We start from the raw sequence: 22,972 nt of genomic DNA on the forward strand, positions 1-22,972 counted from the left end.
TAGTCAGGGAGGTGATCAAGAACACGATGGTCACTCTGTCAGAACTCCAGCATTCCTCTGTGGAGAGAGGAGAATCTTCCAGAAGGACAATCATCTCTGCAAGCAATCCACCAATCAGGCATGTATTGTAGAGTTGCCAGGTGGCACATAGAAGCCCGCCTGGAGTTTGCCAAAAGGCACCTGAAGGACTCTCAGACCATGAGAAACAAAATTCTCTGGTCTGATGAGACAGAGATTGAACTCTTTGGTGTGAATGGCAGGAATCATGTTTGGAGGAAACCAGACACCATCCCTACAGTGAAGCATGGTGGTGGCAGCTTCATGCTGTGGGGATGTTTTACAGCAGCAGGAACTGGGAGAGTAGTCAGGATTGAGGGAAAGATGAATGCAGCAATGTACAGAGACAAACCTGCACCAGAGCGCTCTTGACCTCAGGCTGCGTCAACAGTTCATCTTTCAGCAGGACAATGACCCTAAGCACACAGCCAAGATATCAAAGGAGTGGCTTCAGGACAACTCTGTGAATGTCCTTGAGTGGCCCAACCAGAGCCCAGACCTGAATCTGATTGAACATCTCTGGAGAGATCTGAAAATGTGCACCAATGCTCCCCATCCAACCTGATGGAGCTTGAAAGGTGCTGCAAAGAGGAATGGGCCAAACTGCCCTTGAATATGTTGCCACAAGCTTGGTGCATCTAATTGCTGCCAAAGGTATATCAACAAAGTATTGAGCAAAGGGTGTGAATGCTTATGCACATGTGATTTTACTTTTTTTTTGTTGTTGTTTTGTTTTTTTAAATAAATTTGCAAAAATGTAAAAAAAAAACAAAAAAACTTTTGTCATGTTCTCATTATGGGGTGTTGTGACAAGAATTTTGATGGAAAAATTAAGTTAACTCTATATTGGAATAAGGCTGTAACATAAAATGTGGGAAAAGTGAAGTGCTATGAATATTTTCTGGGTGCACTGTATACATTTGATTAAACAAACCTGAGAACAAAATATTCTACAGATATGCATTCATCAGTTCAACCGGTAAAATTTACTCTTTGACATTACATTTTTTAGATCCGACAGAACGTAAGTCTCACTCAGGTTCATTAGCACAGAGCGATAAAAGACAGTGCTCAGTGCTGCCATGGTGCCGTTTTCAGGGGGACCAAAAAGGGGAGAATCAGGAGAAGGATTCAAGAGGCCATGATTGACAGCTCCGTCAGACAGCTGCTGATCCTAATAACTTTTCACAGGCAGTGAATGAAGGAGCAGACGGCAGGATGCCTCAGAACTCAAGAAGCAAAAAAGAAAAAACCTCAAACAGGAGAAAGAAGCAACAATACTTGTTTATCACAGAGATATTTAATAGGCAAGGTGGGTCTGTCAGTGGTTCATCTGATAGAAAGTTCTGGAACATTAGCTTGTTGTCTGTTCGTAACTTTGCCCACAGTTTATAAGAGCTCACTTTTCTCCCTAAATTAGGTCATATTTCTCAAGAAAACTCTCGATTTATGCATTTCTCTGTTGTTTTAGTTCAAGTCAATGCAGGCAAAATGCACACGTGTCACTTTTAAAAACATTTACTCTCCTTCACTTAAAATAAGCATCAAGTCTGTTTCTGATGTATGGTGCATGTGCTATGCCAGGGGTGGGCAACGAGGGCCAAAAACGCTGCAGGTTTTCCTTGCTACCAATCACCTCAGCAGCTGGTTTGCTGATGAGCTTCTCCCCTGAACACCTGATCCTTAATGAAATCACCTGCTGAGGTGAGTGGTAGCAAGGAAAACCTGCAGTATCTGTCTTTCATGGCACGATTGCCCACTCCTGTGCTAGGCCTTTCTTACAGGCCAAGCAGGTTGTGAGTTACACACACACAAAAAAAAATTTTTTTCCTGTTTAAAAAGATTGCACAGGTGTGTAGTCCCCCACCCATCCTTTGTCAGAGTTAGAGTTAAAGTTCACATTTATAAAAATTTAGACATAATAATAATTTTATTTTATGATGTTACAGAATTCTTCTTTAATGTTGAGGTTGGCGAACTCAGACTTATATGTAATATGTTGGGCCGTGGTGGGGAAAGGTGCAGTGTTGGTAGGAGAGTCCAGTCTGGCCCCCCCTTGCTGCTACCTAAAATTCATGCAGTCCTTCCTTTTTAGAATTTATCAGATTGTTGGTTTTTCCATTGGTGAAGGTTCTGTTATGTAATTTTTTTTTTTTTTTTATCTCATCCGGGCCAGCAGTCTGAGCTTGTGTTATGGGAAAGCATCATCCATGTTCCATTCATACATGCATAGAAAATGATTTAGATCTTTGAGTTCAGCTCATGAAAAATGGGAGCAAAAACAAAAGTGTTGCGTTTCTATTTTTGTTCAGTGTATATTTCATGTTTTACTTGGCAGTGTTTATGGAGATCATAATGCTCATGGTAAGTTGAATATTTGTCAAATGGAGGGGGAAAAAAAAGATTTGGATGTTTCCAGGCTATATGTGACGTATCCTCTGTCCCTCGTTGGTCTCAGGTCTAGCAGAAACGGAGTGGCCTGGAAGGAGTCAGACCATGAAACACGGAGCGGTCATGTACTTCCTGGATGGAGCTCATACCATGCGCAGTATGCAGGCCTGTGTGCATTGGTTCAAAGAAACTGCAGCACAGCATGAAAGAAACACGAGGTGAGCCGCCGCTATCGGAGAGGACGAGCCGCGTTCTGTTTCGTTGGCGCGTCAGTGGTGCTCATTTTTTGGGGGGGCGTGGGGGGCACAGCTGATTTTTTTTTTTTTTCCGGTTTGTTTGAAAGCAGCTGGACGAATTGTTCGTCTTCAAGATGTTTTACCATTAATCAAAGTGGCTTCTTCAGTCAAAAGTGAAGATGTGTTCAATCCAATGCTGCACAGTGTAACAGGCTGCTCCCTTCAACAGTAAGACATCAATCACAGCGGGAGTGGTTGGTAGTTCAGTTCCAGGCCTAGACACTTGCTATCACTGGTTTGTGCCTTTAAACGAGACATTTCTCAGTTTAATCATCTGCAAATGGTTCTATTAAAGACACAGTTACAGAAGTTAGACTCATCATCTTGGCACTACAGAAACTGGACTTGTCATGTGACTGGTAACATGTTTACACGCTGGCTGTTTCATTAAGTTCCTCAGTCACAGCAGGGTGGACTCTTAATTATTTCACCAGTGCTTTAGACAATTAAAGAAAACAAAACATGCAGTAGAGATTTGGGATTGTGACATAGGGGGTGGCCATTGGTTTGTGGCGCTCCAGGACCGTCGATGCTTGAAGAGACATTTGATAACAGGACTATTCCACAGAGCACTGTTCCTTCCCATTTAATCCTGAATAGCAAATCGGAGCATGTTTTGAAGCATCATAACTCCTTGATCCATCTTTGTCAATCTTGAACAAACTTGGTACACGTAGTAGTTGCGGCCATCATCGGGACCAGATTTGAAATAATTTTTGGGCAGGTTGTCAGGTCTGCACTTTATAATTGGGGAATAACCGTGTTGTGTGTGATGATTTGCGGGCATTCATGCTGGTTATACGGTCGCAAATTGAGCTTTAAAGGAGTTTTCAGTAAAACGGATATTTGCGACCATGTAACAGCATGAACATCCACAAATCATCAGACACAAGGGGGTTATTCCCATTCTAATCCAATTCCATTGTTTGCACGGTTTATTTTTCTGTAGGTAATTCGGTTGGTGAGGCTTACCGTGAGGCAGTGTCACTCCAACAGCGGTCAGGGCGCGGAGTAATCCATCAAATGTGAAACTGTAATTCTGTATCAGAATCCACATCGATACTTTCGTATGGCAGCTTAAATTCACCCATTGCAGCGGCAGCACGCGACTTTCTCTTGCTCTCAGCTAGCAGCACGCACAGCTGGTGTTCTGTTGAATTGTGCCTCTCGTTGCATAAATCGACAGTTCCGCGTCCCACCAATACTGCGTGTGCAGTTGCGTGGAGGACAGGAATGATATTCAACAGAAATGACATCTCGTTAGGGCACAGAGTAATACAGTGGTCCCTCGTTTATTGCGGGAGTTACGTTCTAAAAATAACCCGCGATAAGCGAAATTCGCAAAGTAGTCAGCACTATTTTTTGCAATTATGATAGATGTTTTAAGGCTGTAAACCCCCTCACTACACACTTTATACACTTTTCTCAAACAGGCATTAACATTTTCTCACTTTTCTCTCCTGTGTAAACACTCTCTTTTCTTCTGGGCGAGAAGATTATAAACAAACACACGCAGAACTCTCACTGCCTCCGGAGGTACGGATGCTGGACCCGCAAAGAATCCAAGTCCTCTCTCGGTGGCCACAGAGCTCTGTGGCTGTGGTCAACATCCAAATCAAAACAGCGAGCGTAGTCTCTGGACCTGTTGCCAGATTTGGCACAGCTCCGCACAGCAGAGAGGGAGGCGGTGTGAGTGGCACGCTGCTGCTTTTACTGAGCCTGCAGACTCAGTAAGCGCATCGGAGGCAGTGAGAGCAATTGTGGTGATGCCGACCGGTGCCGCGGCCGGCCCGCCTGATAAGGACGCAGAACACAATACGCTGTTAAAAAAAAAAAGCATACAAAATTGCACAAAAAAAAATCCGCAAGGCTGCAAAAGGTGAACCGCGTTATAGCAAGGGACCACTGTTCATCCAAATGTGAAAGAGTCGAATATTTAGCCACCGTTACCCGATATTATATGGTCTGAAATCTCACACGATAAACCGGAAAAAATGTAATTGGATTAGAATCCAGCCTGTTAGGAAGCAAGCCAGATTAAGCCATTTCATCCCATTTTTGCATTTCTTTGGATCGTGGGTGATTGTGGTAGAATGGTGCCTTGTGGAATAGCACTTTAATTGGCTAAAATAAATGACCTGTATCAACTCTTGACCTCTTGTGCTGTAGTGGTCCTGTGGCCAGAGTTTTGCTCTTCAATACATCAGGAGAGAGGGATTCTGCAGCCATGCTTAAATTGCTTGTGGTAAGTGTAGCTGCTTTCTGTTTGCATTAAAAGAAATCATGCAGTTTGTTGTGTGACAATAGTAAGTAGAGTATCTGAGGAGAGCACGTCAACCACGGTTCATTAGTTATAATTTGTATGTGAGATGAGATCCATAGTAAAAGCTTACATTAACTAGTTATCTATAATCTATTTCATTTCAAAAGTAACTTTCCCAATATTTTTTGCATCATATTTGCCATTTACATGTCGAGCCCAGCCGATATGGATTTTTTTTTTCAGGCCAATGCCGATAATGATATTTGGATGATAAAAACGGAGATAATCGATAAATCGCCTGATTTACCGATAGCCGATAAATCAGCCGATAATATATATATATTTTTTTAAATGAATAAAATATTCTTTTTTGGACCCTTAACAAAAAAGGTATGAGCTAAAAGCTGTAACTTTGTCCTCATATCGATTAACTTTATAACAGAGAAGAATTTTCAAGTTCAAAAAATGCAATCAAGAATTAAACCTTTGTGAAATTAGCAAATACATATCCTTAAAAAGAGTTGTGAAATACATCTGATCTTGTACCTCTTGTTGCTGCAACTTAGATATAGGTTCAGGATAAGGATATAGATCCTTATAAACTTGTATGCTTTTGTCAGCTGATCAGTGCAGTGTGACGGCAAACTACGGGGGCCGGTGATGAACACATTTAAGCAGGGGCGTAAGCAACTCTCATTTGAATGGAGTCAGAGCTCCATCTACTGGATAAATGGTGCAAGGACATTTTACTTTGCCAACACAAACATTATTTCAGTAACTGTTCTGTTTGAGAAATTATCGGCGTTCTATCGGCAAAATTTCGGCCGATAGTGAGAACTTTGAAAAGGGCTTTGAGTACTTCGAGTGAGTACTTTGGCCGGCCGATATATCGGTCAGGCTCTATTTACATGTAAAACCCGAGGTATTGGAGTGTTCAGTGGAGGTTGATCAGTTTAGTTCAGGCGTTTTATTACAAAAGCTTAAAGGAAAAGAAAACCCACTGATAATTTAAAAGTTGTAGGCATGTGTGATTACTTATGTTAAAGTTAAGAGTGTTTTTGTGTGGCTGGTCTAAAGCCACTAGCACGCAGCCATGTCATCTGTTATAACAGCGATGTGTGGTGTCACATGGGCACAGAGGTTCAAAACTCCGCCAGTGTTGCTCTGCAGTATAGAAGGGGCAAAGATGATTAAAGGTCTCAAACTCGTTCCAGAAAGGGCCGAAAGGGTGCAGGCTTTCTGTGCAGCCACCCACTCCACCAGGTGATTTCACTGACTAGCATTCCTTTGAGTAGGTGGAAACAGTTAATCTGTGAAATCAGATGGTGGAGTGGGTGGCTGCACAGAAAGCCTGCACCCTCTCGGCCCTTTCTGGAACGAGTTTCAGACATCTTAGACAGAAAGATATATTTTTTTTAACTTTTAATTTAAATACGTACCATAAATGCTGGTTTTCTGGCATACGGTGTTTCGCAGCTCTGATCCGCTCCACACACAGAATTGAGTCCCGGTAATTTTAATTTCTTTTGTTTTCTTTGTGCATCATGAGATAATGTCATGGTGCAACCAGGATTGTCTGGTAAATGAGATGTTAATGTGCTGTGACGTTTTCAACTCGTAGCGCAAATAGAGAGATGGGGGGGGGGGGTGCTCTGCTGCTGTAACGGGAGGAGCGACTGCGGCGCACAGTACCAGAGGCACTCTTCTTCATCCATGACAAGGATTTAATTGTTTTCAGACGTCGTTTTCTGCAGGACTGCAAATAAGACTTTATATTTATTGTGTGTGTGTGTGAATTTACACTGCATGAGGACCGCAGCTTTCAGGCAGTTAATGGACAGCATCACTTGATATGTTTCGACTTGTGAGAAAGCCTGTAAAATCCATAAATTAGCCACATCATTCTTTAAGCTGCAGCGCTGTTCTGCTCTGTGTCAACCTGATCCCGTCAGATCTCAGAAGCTAAGCAGAGCAGGATCTGGTTAGTACTCGGATGGGAGACCTCTTTGGAACACCAGCGGCTGTGTGTGTTTCTCTGGGTAAAACTGAAGTTGCGTCAGGAAGGGCATCTGGCGTAAAACTTGTGCCAATTACCGATGCGGATCTGGCTGTATCCTCTGTGGCGACCCCAAACGAAACTGGGAGCAGCTGAATGAACAACAACAATATTCTTTAAGCTGCAGTGTAAAAAGCATTTGGGAAAAAAAATAGCAGCTTATAGTCCAGATATTACAGAATTTACATCAGTATGTGTTCCCCATGTGTAGCTTTCTGTGCTCATGCTACGTCACAGCATTCTGCAAGCGATCGGGGGGGTTTCTTCTGACTGGTTAAAATTGTGTCAATGGCAGCATCTATGAAATCGTCCATGATGGATGAATTCTCATTAAATGCTGACTTTCAGAGGCAGATATTTCAGTTGTAAGAGCTCCTTATTTTCATTGATATGCATCAGTCATTACTTTATAGCACAGTCTATTTTCCCAGCTGTATTTTATCAGTGGGTTTTCTTTTCCTTAGATTATCTGTTTACTTGTTTTGACTTTCCCAAGACAAATTTCAAAGGTGGCAGAAGACGGTGGACATTTGACTCCCTGTACAGATGAAGTCACTCCTTTGATATCTTAGCTGTGTGCTTGTGGCCAAATCTTATTTATTTAATTTTTATAACAAACAAAAACACCAGGAACCAACATCATTAAAAAATAAAAATAATACACAGACCCAGGACAACCCCAAGGAAAGTGCCACAGCTGCACCCCTGTGAAACATGACCCAAATCCCACAACACATCACCCAAGGTAGCCTCACAAGAAAAAGGCTTTAAGGTCAACCGCTACATGATTCAGCAGAATGATAGTTTCCTCCTTAGCATTATGGTCATATGCCGTAGACAACTCTAGATATGCTACGTCTATAAAAGACAACACCCGCCAGCGGTGAGAGAATGTGGGGGTTTCCACCTTATTGCCCCCATCTTCTTGGCAGCAGTTAAACCAGTCAGGAGGACCTTTTCTTGTGCTTTGCCTAACTGGAGTTGAGACGTATCACTCAGAAACAAAACTACTGGTGACAAAGGAATATTAACAAGTAAAAGCGTCAACAAACTCTTTCTTACTACGTCCCAAAAATAAAACACGTGAACACTCTCAAACCAAGTGAGAAAATGTACCCACAGAGTTGTGTGACACCAGGTGCAGTTAGGATCAGCTTTGAGCTTCATATTGTCGAGTTTGAGGCATCATGTATGTCCTGTGGATAAAGTTCAAGTGAATTTGCAGATGATCAGGGTTCTTGGACAGACAAAGCAGAGTTCCAAACTGCTTCAAAGTCAAAATCAGGAGGTAAATTAATAACATTGGTTCTCCAGTAAGCATCCAGATATAACGGGACGTACATCTCTTCCAAAATATGCACATATAGTCTAGAAATAAGACGCTTAGATCCACAAGTGCTATTCATCAGTTTAAGGAGTGGGTGGTCTTTAAGTGGGGTCTGTCATAGCACCCCATGAGTTTTCATTAGCAGTTCTCAACTGGAGATTAAAAAAAGAAAGTAAAGCGCTGCAAATTAAACTGAACAGAGATCCTCAAATGACAGAAGTCCATTATCACATTACCAATGGCGCGCACACCATTATCATACCACTACCTACAATGAGCCTGTTTTATGGAGCACTTATTGATCAGAATACTTTCATTGTTAAAGCTGGGAGAACATGGGTTCCAGCTCAGCTTAATCCCACATGCCTTTCAGCACAGCACCAGTCTGAAGTCAAGAGAGCTCTGGAGCAGGTTTTCATCCAGGATGTCTCTGTACATTGCTGCATTCATCTTTCCCTCAATCCTGACTAGTCTCCCAGTTCCTGCTGCTGAAAAAACATCCCCACAGCATGTTGCTGCCACCACCATGCTTCACTGTAGGGATGGTGCCTGGTTTCCTCCAAACATGATGCCTGGCATTCACACCAAAGAGTTCAATCTTTGTCTCATCAGACCAGAGAATTTTGTTTCTCATGGTCTGAGAGTCTTTCAGGTGCCTTTTGGCAAACTCCAGGTGGGCTGCCATGTGCCTTTTACTAAGGAGTGGCTTCCATCTGGCCACTCTACCATACAGGCCTGATTGGTGGATTGCTGCAGAGATAGTTGTCCTTCTGGAAGTTTGTCCTCTCTCCACAGAGGAATGCTGGAGCTCTGACAGAGTGATCATCAGATTCTTGGTCACCTCCCTGACTAAGGCCCTTCTCCCCTGATTGCTCAGTTTAGACAGGGGTCCAGCTCTATGAAGAGTCCTGGTGGATTTAAACTTCTTCCATTTACAGATGATTGAGGTCACTGTGCTCATTGGGACCTTCAAAGCAGCACAAATGTTTCTGTACCCTTCACCAGATTTGTGCCTGGAGACAATCCTGTCTCGGAGGTCTACAGACAATTCCTTTGACTTCATGCTTGGTTTGTGCTCTGACATGCACTGTCAGCTGTAGGACCTTATATGTAGACATATGTGTGTCTTCCCAAATCATGTCCAATCAACTGAATGTGAATTCTTATTTTTCTAATTTTAATATATTTGCAGAAATCTCAAACTTTTTACACATCGTCATTATGGGGTATTGTGTGTAGAATTTTGGAATAAGGCTGCAACAAAACAAAATGTGGAAAAGGTGCAGTGCTGTGAATAGTTTTTGGATGCAGTGGATGCACCAACAGGGTTTGTTTTAGAGTTTGGTATTGTGAGACTCCCTGGGAGTCCCCTTGTCATTAGATGGAGTCGCCGTCGCATCACTGAATGTTGATGTACAGTTGCACATAACAATTTACCTTTGCTGTGTGGTATACAGCTTAACAGTTTATGGTGTTGAACATGGCAGTGATTTTAGCGATTCAGTAAACTTTCGTTCAAAGGAGAGCAGAGACAACGAGTCCAGTCTCTGTCACAATCAGGTTTTCTGTGTTAGTCCCCACTTTGGTGTACAAACCTGATTTTTGTGTTTGTGTGTTTACGTTTCTGGCTGTGTAATGTCTCTTTATCTCGTTTCTTGTTCAGCCGTGCCATTTTGACTTTGCTGTGTTCTGCCCAAACATCACTGACACTGTTCCCTCTTCTAGTGCAGGTGAGCCATTGAACTCTTATTTATTGTACTGGAATTGTGCTTAACGTAGAGATTTGAGTCTGTCAACAAGCACAAATCTAAATTTGAAACTGTATTGTTGCTTTTCATTTTTGGGTCTAGGTAATGTTCTGGTTTTTGCTTTTATTTTGATTTTAATTAATTTTCTTTTAATTTACATTATTGGTTATTCATAATGTGAAACACTAAATTACATGAATGTATGTAAAGTAATTAAACACAAAGAACATGGGTATGTGGAGCACAAAATTTGTAATTCACGTCGGCAGTAATGACACTCGGTTACGCCAATCGGAGGTCACTAAAATTAACATTGAATTGGTGTGTAACTTTGCAAAAACAATGTCGGACTCTGTTGTTTTCTCTGGGCCCCTCCCCAATCAGACCGGGAGTGACATGTTTAGCCGCATGTTCTCCTTGAATTGCTGGCTGTCTGAGTGGTGTCCAAAAAATGAGGTGGGCTTCATTGATAATTGGCAAAGCTTCTGGGGAAAACCTGGTCTTGTTAGGAGAGACGGCATCCATCCCACTTTAGAGGGAGCAGCTCTCATTTCTAGAAATCTGGCCAATTTTTTGGGATCCTCCAAACTGTGACTGTCTAGCGTTGGGACCAGGAGGCAGAGCTGTGGTCTTATACACCTCTCTGCAGCTTCTCTCCCCCTGCCATCCCCCTATTACCCCATCCCCGTAGAGACGGTGCCTGCTCCCAGACCACCAATAACTAGCAAAAATCTATTTAAGCATAAAAATTCAAAAAGAAAAAATAATATAGCACCTTCAATTGCACCACAGACTAAAACAGTTAAATGTGGTCTATTAAACATTAGGTCTCTTTCTTCTAAGTCCCTGTTGGTAAATGATATAATAATTGATCAACGTATTGATTTATTCTGCCTAACAGAAACTTGGTTACAGCAGGATGAATATGTTAGTTTAAATGAGTCAACACCCCCGAGTCACACTAACTGTCAGAATGCTCGTAGCACGGGCCGGGGCGGAGGATTAGCAGCAATCTTCCATTCCAGCTTATTAATTAATCAAAAACCTAGACAGAGCTTTAATTCATTTGAAAGCTTGTCTCTTAGTCTTGTCCATCCAAATTGGAAGTCCCAAAAACCAGTTTTATTTGTTATTATCTATCGTCCACCTGGTCGTTACTGTGAGTTTCTCTGTGAATTTTCAGACCTTTTGTCTGACTTAGTGCTTGCTCAGATAAGATAATTATAGTGGGCGATTTTAACATCCACACAGATGCTGAGAATGACAGCCTCAACACTGCATTTAATCTATTATTAGACTCTATCGGCTTTGCTCAAAAAGCAAATGAGTCCACCCACCACTTTAATCATATTTTAGATCTTGTTCTGACTTATGGTATGGAAATAGAAGACTTAACAGTATTCCCTGAAAACTCCCTTTTGTCTGATCATTTTTTAATAACATTTACATTTACCCTGATGGACTACCCTGCAGTGGGGAATAAGTTTCATTACACTAGAAGTCTTTCAGAAAGCGCTGTAACTAGGTTTAAGGATATGATTCCTTCTTTATGTTCTCTAATGTCATATACCAACACAGAGCAGAGTAGCTACCTAAACTCTGTAAGGGAGTTAGAGTATCTTGTCAATAGTTTTACATCCTCATTGAAGACAACTTTGGATGCTGTAGCTCCTCTGAAAAGGAGAGCTTTAAATCAGAAGTGTCTGACTCCGTGGTATAACTCACAAACTCGTAGCTTAAAGCAGATAACCCGTAAGTTGGAGAGGAAATGGCGTCTCACTAATTTAGAAGATCTTCACTTAGCCTGGAAAAAGAGTTTGTTGCTCTATAAGAAAGCCCTTCGTGAAGCTAGGACATCTTTCTACTCATCACTAATTGAAGAAAATAAGAACAACCCCAGGTTTCTTTTCAGCACTGTAGCCAGGCTGACAAAGAGTCAGAGCTCTATTGAGCTGAGTATTCCATTAACTTTAACTAGTAATGACTTCATGACTTTCTTTGCTAACAAAATTTTGACTATTAGAGAAAAAATTACTCATAACCATCCCAAAGATGTATCGTTATCTTTGGCTGCTTTCAGTGATGCCGGTATTTGGTTAGACTCTTTCTCTCCGATTGTTCTGTCTGAGTTATTTTCATTAGTTACTTCATCCAAACCATCAACATGCTTATTAGACCCCATTCCTGCCAGGCTGCTCAAGGAAGTCCTACCATTATTTAATGCTTCAATCTTAAATATGATCAATCTATCTTTGTTAGTTGGTTATGTACCACAGGCCTTTAAGGTGGCAGTAATTAAACCATTACTTAAAAAGCCATCACTTGACCCAGCTATCTTAGCTAATTATAGGCCAATCTCCAACCTTCCTTTTCTCTCAAAGATTCTTGAGAGGGTAGTTGTAAAACAGCTAACTGATCACCTGCAGAGGAATGGTCTATTTGAAGAGTTTCAGTCAGGTTTTAGAATTCATCATAGTACAGAAACAGCATTAGTGAAGGTTACAAATGATCTTCTTATGGCTTCGGACAGTGGACTTATCTCTGTGCTTGTTCTGTTGGACCTCAGTGCTGCTTTTGATACTGTTGACCATAAAATTTTATTACAGAGATTAGAGCATGTCATAGGTATTAAAGGCATTGCGCTGCGGTGGTTTGAATCATATTTGTCTAATAGATTACAGTTTGTTCATGTAAATGGGGAATCTTCTTCACAGACTAAAGTTAATTATGGAGTTCCACAAGGTTCTGTGCTAGGACCAATTTTATTCACTTTATACATGCTTCCCTTGGGCAGTATTATTAGACGGTATTGCTTAAATTTTCATTGTTACGCAGATGATACCCAGCTTTATCTATCCATGAAGCCAGAGGATACGCACCAATTAGCTAAACTGCAGGATTGTCTTACAGACATAAAGACATGGATGACCTCTAATTTCCTGCTTTTAAACTCAGATAAAACTGAAGTTATTGTACTTGGCCCCACAAATCTTAGAAGCATGGTGTCTAACCAGATCGTTACTCTGGATGGCATTTCCCTGATCTCTAGTAATACTGTGAGAAATCTTGGAGTTATTTTTGATCAGGATATGTCATTCAAAGCGCATATTAAACAAATATGTAGGACTGCCTTTTTGCATTTACGCAATATCTCTAAAATCAGAAAGGTCTTGTCTCAGAGTGATGCTGAAAAACTAATTCATGCATTTGTTTCCTCTAGGCTGGACTATTGTAATTCATTATTATCAGGTTGTCCTAAAAGTTCCCTAAAAAGCCTTCAGTTGGTTCAGAATGCTGCAGCTAGAGTACTGACGGGGACTAGCAGGAGAGAGCATATCTCACCCGTGTTGGCCTCCCTTCATTGGCTTCCTGTTAATGCTAGAATAGAATTTAAAATTCTTCTTCTTACTTATAAGGTTTTGAATAATCAGGTCCCATCTTATCTTAGGGACCTCATAGTACCATATTACCCCATTAGAGCGCTTCGCTCTCAGACTGCGGGCTTACTTGTAGTTCCTAGGGTTTGTAAGAGTAGAATGGGAGGCAGAGCCTTCAGCTTTCAGGCTCCTCTCCTGTGGAACCAGCTCCCAATTCAGATCAGGGAGACAGATACCCTCTCTACTTTTAAGATTAGGCTTAAAACTTTCCTTTTCGCTAAGGCTTATAGTTAGGGCTGGATCGGGTGACCCTGGACCATCCCTTGGTTATGTTGCTTTAGACGTAGACTGTGTTTCATAATTATTGTATGGCCTTGCCTTGCAATGTGGAGCGCCTTGGGGCAACTGTTTGTTGTGATTTGGCGCTATACAAGAAAAAAGTTGATTGATTGATTGAAAATCATTCAGTTTCAGTGTTTTCTGTAAATTCTTTAGCACTGACAGAAAAAAAAACCCTTTCCTCTTCTACTGGTTTCTTCTTTTTGTGTATATCTCAGAATTGTTTTCTGTATTAATATTTACATAATTTTTCAAAGACTTTCTGCAAAAGCAGATGGATCTGTTTGCAAAACTGTGACCTCTATATGCTGCCTGTGAAGTGACGCTACAGTTATTTGGAACAGGGGTTTTCAAAGTGTGGGAGCCCAATACACATCCATACAATTTCAACATCTTTGTGTTTCTTTTTATTCTTAACACACACATCTTAAATACATTTTAAATATATTTGTGCTTTTAAGGACCCATCTATGCATTTACACATTTTACAGTCTTTGTGAACATTTTAAATGTTTTTAAAAAACTTTATATTCTTCTATTTTTACCTTTTTTCATATTTTAAACATAATTTTTTAACATCTGTTTTTTAAACATCTTTGACATAACATAGTCTCTCATCTTGTCTCACCTCTTGTTTAGCACGAGTAATGAGTCTGGGTCTTTGATGGCTTATGTGGGGATGCACTGTGGAGAGGAGTAAACGAAGATCATCCTTTACTTCTTTTTGGGTTGCCCCAAACTCTTTCTTCTTACTGGTAGATTTACGCACTAAAAATGTATCAGTTTTGCTCCTGGCATCTTAGTTAACAGTGTTTTCTTTTTCCTTTTTCCCCCCTTCTTTTTTTGTGGTTAACAGCGTTTACTGTTTTTTTTTTGTTTGTTTTTTTTGCTCCCCTCCCTGAAGAACTCTGGCACCCCCTGGGGGCACGCCCCACAGTTTGAAAACCACTGGTTTTTCAGAATGTGTTTATTCATTTTATCGATACTAAACATTTACAGTCTGCTGTACTGCTTTGTTTTCTTAAGCTGACATTTCTTAACTTTAGTTGAGTACAGTCATTACAGTCAGTCATACGGTCAGTGTGATCAGTACACACTCACCAGCCACTTTATTAGGTACACCTTGTTAGTATCGGGTTGGACCCCCTTTTGCCTTCAGAACCGCCTAAATTCTTTGTGGTGTAGATTCAACAAGGTGTTGGAAACATTCCTCTGAGATGTTAGTCCATATTGACATGATGGAATCATGCAGTCAAATGTTAAACCAGTCTGTCCATTTTCCGATGACTTTTGACCATTCTCTTCCACACAACAGCCACTCACTGAATATCTTCTTTGTCTGGGCCGTTCCCTGTAAATCCTAGAGATGGTTGTAGTTTCTAAAGTACTCAGACCAGCCCGTTTGGCACCAACAACCCTGCCACGTTCATAGTCACTTAAATCCCCTTTCTGTCCCCATTCTGGATGTCGGCAAGTCGTCTTCACCACGTCTAGATGCTGTAATGCACTGAGTTTCTGCCATTTTATTGGCTGATTAGCTGTTTGTGTTAAACCGTGGTCACAACCCGCCGTACTTCACGCACGTGCGGTCAGGCTGCGGATTCACCAGCAGTACAGATGACGCACGTTATGAGTACTACCTCAGTACAGATTCAAAGCAGCACATTTTCATTCAATTACTATTGAATTAACCAAATCCGTACGTAGGCAGTACAGATTACGGCACTCACCACATACTATGGAGGCCGACAGACTTGCATGCACAACGCAGCTTCTCACTTGAACTTGGACTTTATTTCCAAACGTCAGCAACACAGACACTCCACAGCTTCAGTCTGTTAACTAGCTGTAACTTTTCGAGGCAAGTAAACACCCGTACAACTGACCACTGCAGGCTGGACATGCTCATGCATCGCCGACGCCGAAAAACACCTGCCGCTCCGGTCCCGCTCATAAAAAGAAAAACGACCCCACACACACACACTGCTTTGTCAACTCTCTTTATCGTTACACTCCTAGAGACGTGCGTTGAACGTACTCCCTCCCTCCTCTTGCTACTGCCTCACTACGTTTTCACAAAAACATAGTGGCCGTGGCATCCGCAGAAAACGTACGGCAAAAAAAAAAACGCACAGTGGGTTGTGACCGGGGCTTTAACAAGCGTTTGAACACGTGTACCTAATAAAGTGGCCAGTGAGTATATTTTATTGAAGTGGCTCATAAAGGCTGTTTTTGTGTAATTTGTTGCCTGCAACTCCATCCTCAGACCAGCAGAACTTCAACGTTTCTGTGGAGGACATGTTGACTCGCTGCTTGGACAATGAGAGGAGTTGGCGTCTCCACAGCTGTAAGAAAGATGACGTCTGCAAACAGCTACTCATTCAGGGCAGCGTCCCCCTGGTGGCTGAAAAGAAAGCGGACCCTCTGGTCTTCCCATGTATCCTCAGCGCCCTCCAGTGGATCACCCAGGGAAGGGATTCCATGCTGGCAGAGGCAGCCAAGAGCGTGTCCCCAGTGAAAGCTAGCATTGAGGCTAAAGCTGCTCCGCTCCGCGAGGCAGCCGAGATTCACGTCCTCGTCACTGGGAGCCTCCACCTGGTGGGAGGAGTCCTCAAACACATCGACCCCTCCTACTCTGACTAGCCGGGCCGAAAATGTGCAGCCAATAACATGAGTTCTCTGCCGAGGCGGAATGTGTGGAGGTGTGGACGATCTCCCAGTCTGAAGGAGGATGGGCTGCAGCCACTTATTTTATTTTAATCTTTGCCTTCTTTTCGTGGTTGAAGCTCAGAGCCGACGAGCTTTTGTCAACACAACTTTCTAGCCTTGAAGAACCCGGTTCACCCAGAGCCTTAGGATGAGCGTGCACACGGATCCAGCTCACGTTTTTTACTTGAAGAAAAATGTCTCCACATGATCAACACACGTTCCAGTGCATCTGGGCTCACGTGCGGTTTGTGGCCGAGCCAGCGTGCTGTTTTAAAAAAAAAAAAAAAACTGCAGGTAGAAATTAACCTAAAAAGCTCCACCTGCACTTCAGTAAACTTATTTTATTTCTTTCAAAACATTTGATTATTGTAAACTTTTCACATTTTTAAATGAAACCATCTTGAATAATTGACTTTAGAAAGCTCTGAGGAGGGTGGAGGTCATGTATCCGTTAGCAGATGGTAAAACTGGACTCAACATGAGAAGAAGTCATGTGGAGGTGCTCTGGTCCAATGAAGGGTTTGGTGATAGTCTTGGTTTTCTGCTTCAGTGTCTCTCGCCTTGTAGTTTTTTTCCTTTTGTCTCACTGACTACATGATGTCATAAGAATGATTCTTGTGATGTCATCATGACATCTTGTAGTCCTGGTGGGGACAAACATCTCAGTTTGTGGGTGTAAAAGTTTTATCTGTATTTAATCATTTCTTGGTTTACTCAACTGTTAATCTGTTGCCCAAACAAACCACTGGGGGGCGCTCTGGTATCGTAAGGCTCAAAGTACTTATGTGATGTTATAAAGTTCTGCCTGTTTATAGGAAAATGATACCAGGGGTATGATGTGCCCCGGTATCCTGAACATACTGAATGTGGAACTCAGTGGTGTTCAGATTCCAGCACAACTCAACAATTTATAATGAAATGTCTGTTTAATTCTGTATAATTGAGTTTACATTGGAATTACGGTTATTTATGGAGTGCCTTTAATTTTAAAAATAAAACTGACTGTTTTAAACCTTGGTTTTGTCATGTTGTGATGCAGCTGGACAGATTAGTCAGAAACACACTGTAACCTTCAGTGGTTTTTTATTTACTCTGGACTGTAACTGCACTAAACGTTTGTCTTCATGTTCACCTGAAACTGAAAATCCACACAGGAACCTGCTGCCACACCCAGAAAAACAAGACACCCTAAAAATGAATCGGTGTCAGTGTTGAGAAGTCTGGGAGCATGCACTGGTAGCTCTGCATCCAGGACATCACAGAAACGTTTTGGGTCCTGGATGTCAACCACCCAGGCACACAGCCATGTCATGCACATAACCAAAAAGTAATACTACAACCCCTGGCAAAATTTATGGAATCACCGGCCTCGGAGGATGTTCATTCAGCTGTTTAATTTTGTAGAAAAAAAGCAGATCACAGACATGACACAAAACTGAAGTCATTTCAAATGGCAACTTTCTGGCTTTAAGAAACTATAAGAAATCAGAAAATAAAATTGTGGAAGTCAGTAACAGTTACTTTTTTTAGACCAAGCAGAGGGGAAAAAATATGGACGCACTCAATTCTGAGGAATAAATTATGGAATCATGAAAAACAAAAGAACGCTCCAACACATCACTAGTATTTTGTTGCACCACCTCTGGCTTTTATAACAGCTTGCAGTCTCTGAGGCATGGACTTAATGAGTGACAAACAGTACTCTTCATCAATCTGGCTCCAACTTTCTCTGATTGCTGTTGCCAGATCAGCTTTGCAGGTTGGAGCCTTGTCATGGACCATTTTCTTCAACTTCCACCAAAGATTTTCAATTGGATTAAGATCTGGACTATTTGCAGGCCATGACATTGACCCTATGTGTCTTTTTTGCAAGGAATGTTTTCACCAAGGGAGTAACTTTGATTTTGATATTGCTGGGGACACAAAAGTGCTCCAAGACAAATTTGCATTACCAATCATAAGTTCATGTCATGCAGGTTAACGAGCCATCCCAATGGTTAAGGAGTTGGTCTTTCAATCACAGGGTTGCAGGCTCAAATCCTAACCTTACCTCTCTTTACACCTCCATCCATGACTGGAGTGACCTTGAGCAAAGCAACTAACCCAACATTGCTCCAGCTATACATTTAAATTGAATTAATTGAGGATGGATATTTAACACGAAGTATTGCAACGACCCTATCTGCTAGTGTTGTGACGGTCGTGAATAGGGATGGGTATTGATAAGATTTTATCTATCGATGCCATTATTGATTCTGCTTATCGATCCAATTCCTTATCGATACCTCTTGTGAATTTTGTACTAAAAGTAGGCTTTACAGGTTTTCTATGTATTTCATTGTCTTAAAGTAAATAAATATGAAATTGGTCACTGTATCCTTGATCTCTGGACATAAATAAAAATAAAACGGTGTTTCGCTTTGAAGTTATTAATTCCGACTGGAATCTATCGTTCTAACTTGACTTGGCAGAGAGCCGCGCAGCATTTGGAGCTGTGTGACCAGAACGGAGGATGATTCTCGTTTCTGTCTCGCAACAAGACAGGAGTCCTAGTTAGTAAGTTTAATCTGCACAAAAGTGACTCACGATTGACATATTCAGGGATGAAAGTGACGAAAAACAAAAAAAGCTGAAACCCAAAATTACCCCCCCAACACCACCTGCATGAAAATGAATTCTAGAAGCTGTGAAATGCAATCTGGGACTTCCAATTTATATCAATTTAATAGATAAGATTGCTCATAACCAATTCCATGGTATGGAGCACAAACAAAAACAAATTCATACTTTGACAAAAGGAAAACACTAGAAATCAAAATTCAATACAAATCCAGAACCCCTTTCAAATAGGCACCAAGTTTACAAATAATTTTCCTGTTTTCAGATTGAAACAGTAGCACAAACTTATGTTTAGATGGACACTCTATAAAAAAACAGGGATATATTTTTCTCGACCTCATGATGTGTACAAATGACATGGAATTCATCTCCCACAGAACCACTATTACAAAGGTTACACGTCCTCAGTGATTCCAGACAATAAACTGCAGTGAGTGCAGCATCCATTTAGTGAGAAAAAAACCCAACTTTCCTTATTCAAATTCATTCCAGTAGTATTCTGCTCTTACTAGGATGCAGCAGTTTTCTAGTTTGTCAGATAGTTCTGGAGGAAATCACTGAAGAAATTAACACATTGAAAATATGGTTTGACTGAAACAAACTGTCATTAAACTTAAATAAGACAGGGATGAAGTGGAGGTGTAAGAGTCACTAGGTGTTCACAGGAAACACTTATTTATTTGTGTGTGTATTTATTTATGTATGTTCATTGTTAGTTGGTTTTATATTTTCTGTTGTGTTTCTATTCAGGTTCTTTTTGTCTCTTTCTCTAAAACTGTATATATATATAACAAGTATATATTGTATATAATCATTAGATTATAATATATAAACAAAAATAAATTTTAAAAAATTACAATTTGAAAACAAATGCACCCGAACGTGATGACAGCTGCAACTGCTTAATGCTAATTTTTAACATTGAAAATACTATAGACATGCTAACGCGTTAGCATCGCTCCCGTTTTTAAGTTATAAAATACATCAACTGTTTCAGAAGACCATAACAGGTCGGTTTAACATAAAGGTAAATAATACTCACGGACGTATGTTCTTTAAGGTTTTAGCGGGGGAAAATTAAGCGAAAGAAAGAATAAACGAAGCAATCGAAGCACTGTTTCAATCTGCGAACCACTGCTTCGATTGGTTCAAGGTTCAAAGCAAAGCCGCGCTGCAGAAAAGTTGATTACGGACCCGCTGCAGGGTCTGTAATCAATGTAGAGAAATTATCATTTTCCTGACAAACGCCCCAAAATAACGGCGACTTTGAAGGACCAATAACAGAATCGTTAAGCAAAAAGCTTATTATTGATGTCGGTGGATCGAATCATTTAACAATACCTGAAAGGAACTGGTTCTCGATACCTATCCCTATTCGTGAATGAATCGATTCCCATTTGTCTGTCTGTTATCCGCCCGCACAGTCTTTTAATAAGTTCCCTGCAACTGTGCAGTAGCCTAGCTGTAACGATGCGTCCTCCCACGCTGCTAAAACCTGCCTAGTGCCTCAAGAGCAGAAGAAGCCTAATGCTTTTAAGAAGGGTTTCCATTCATGAAAGAGATTTTGCTTAGTTTTTAAAGCTTGACGGAGACCCCGCACTTACATTCCTGTGAAGAATGAACGAATATCTCGTTTCTTGGGAGGGGGGGCCGTCATCCATTACCAAATATCACCGAAGTCTAGCTCAAGAGAGAGAGATAGGGGCGGGGGGGACGGGGTCGATGGGCGGTTGCGGCCACTGTGGGAAGTGTGCTGCTTGGAGTGACAAGTGGGGTAGCCAACCAAGTTAGCGAGAAACGGGTAGCTAATCAGCAGTGTTGCCACAGTTACTTTGAAAAAGTAATCCAATTACTGATTACTCCTTGAAAAAGTAACTTAGTTACTTTACTGATTACTCAATTGGAAAAGTAACTAAATTAGATTACTAGTTACTTTTTTGGTTACTTTCCTCAGCTGCCGACAACAACCCTCTGCCACCTCAACATGACAACGATACTTGTTTTGCCAAAACTCACTTTATAGTCACCCTTTCTTGGCTTCAATGAAAATAAATACTTGTTTTATAAAAAGTAAAATAAAGACCTCTTTCTTGACCTCATATTTAACTGTTGACAGCACTGTAACAGTAAAACTTGCAATTTCTAACCTGCATTGTTTATAAATGTAACTATTAAATTCATTCTTACATTTTTCTAACATTTAAATTCTCTCTAAACATTTTACTTGTTAAAATTATTATTATTTTAAGTAGTATTAGTAGTTGTAGTAAAAAAAAGGCTTCAAAATTGGACCTTTAATCTTTGCTTTGAACCTTGAACCAATCGAAGCAGTGGTTCACAGATTGAAACAGTGCTTCGATTGTTTCGTTTATTCTTTCTTTTGCTTAATTTTCCCCCGCTAAAACCCTAAAGAACATACGTCTGTGAGTATTATTTACCTTTTTTACGTTAAACCGACCTGTTATGGTCTTCTGAAACAGTTGATAGATGTATTTTATAACTTAAAAACGGGAGCGATGCTAACGCGTTAGCATGTCTAAGGCATTTTCAATGTTAAAAATTAGCATTAAGCAGTTGCAGCTGTCATCACGTTCGGGTGCATTTGTTTTCAAATTGTAATATTTTTTAAATTTATTTTTGTTTATATATTACAATCTAATGATTATTATATACAATATATACACTCAACAAAAATATGAACGCAACACTTTTGGTTTTGCTCCCATTTTGTATGAGATGAACTCAAAGATCTAAAACTTTTTCCACATACACAATATCACCATTTCCCTCAAATATTGTTCACAAACTAGTCTAAATCTGTGATAGTGAGCACTTCTCCTTTGCTGAGATAATCCATCCCACCTCACAGGTGTGCCATATCAAGATGCTGATTAGACACCATGATTAGTGCACAGATGTGCCTTAGACTGCCCACAATAAAAGGCCACTCTGAAAGGTGCAGTTTTATCACACAGCACAATGCCACAGATGCCGCAAGATTTGAGGGAGCGTGCAATTGGCATGCTGACAGCAGGAATGTCAACCAGAGCTGTTGTTCGTGTATTGAATGTTCATTTCTCTACCATAAGCCGTCTCCAAAGGCGTTTCAGAGAATTTGGCAGTACATCCAACCAGCCTCACAACCGCAGACCACGTGTAACCACACCAGCCCAGGACCTCCACATCCAGCATGTTCACCTCCAAGATCGTCTGAGACCAGCCACTCGGACAGCTGCTGAAACAATCGGTTTGCATAACCAAAGAATTTCTGCACAAACTGTCAGAAACCGCCTCAGGGAAGCTCATCTGCATGCTCGTCGTCCTCATCGGGGTCTCGACCTGACTCCAGTTCATCGTCATAACCAACTGGAGTGGGCAAATGCTCACATTCGCTGGCGTTTGGCACGTTGGAGAGGTGTTCTCTTCATGGATGAATCCCGGTTCACACTGTCTAGGGCAGATGGCAGACAGCGTGTGTGGCATCGTGTGGGTGAGCGGTTTTCTGATGTCAATGTTGTGGATCAAGTGGCCCATGGTGGCGGTGGGGTTATGGTATGGGCAGGCGTCTGTTATGGACGAAGAACACAGGTGCATTTTATTGATGGCATTTTGAATGCACAGAGATACCGTGACAAGATCCTGAGGCCCTTTGTTGTGCCATACATCCAAGAACATCACCTCATGTTGCAGCAGGATAATGCACGGCCCCATGTTGCAAGGATCTGTACACAATTCTTGGAAGCTGAAAATGTCCCAGTTCTTGCATGGCCGGCATACTCACCAGACATGT

General features: G+C 41.2%; 1 protein-coding gene across 1 annotated transcript in view; it reads left to right on the plus strand.

Annotated features, from left to right (window-relative positions):
* fpgs (folylpolyglutamate synthase) overlaps positions 1-17,575 on the plus strand; it is a 111,437-nt gene extending 93,862 nt beyond the window's left edge. Inside the window, exons 12-15 of the mRNA XM_034192367.1 lie at positions 2,516-2,666; positions 4,914-4,989; positions 10,054-10,120; positions 16,121-17,575. Of these exons, the coding sequence (XP_034048258.1) occupies positions 2,516-2,666; positions 4,914-4,989; positions 10,054-10,120; positions 16,121-16,497 (671 nt within the window). The 3' untranslated portion in view covers positions 16,498-17,575. The remainder of the gene's footprint in view (positions 1-2,515; positions 2,667-4,913; positions 4,990-10,053; positions 10,121-16,120) is intronic.
* Positions 17,576-22,972: the final 5,397 nt, after the last annotated feature.

This window comes from Thalassophryne amazonica, chromosome 17 (assembly GCF_902500255.1).
Source record: "Thalassophryne amazonica chromosome 17, fThaAma1.1, whole genome shotgun sequence".
Classification (NCBI taxonomy): domain Eukaryota; kingdom Metazoa; phylum Chordata; class Actinopteri; order Batrachoidiformes; family Batrachoididae; genus Thalassophryne; species Thalassophryne amazonica.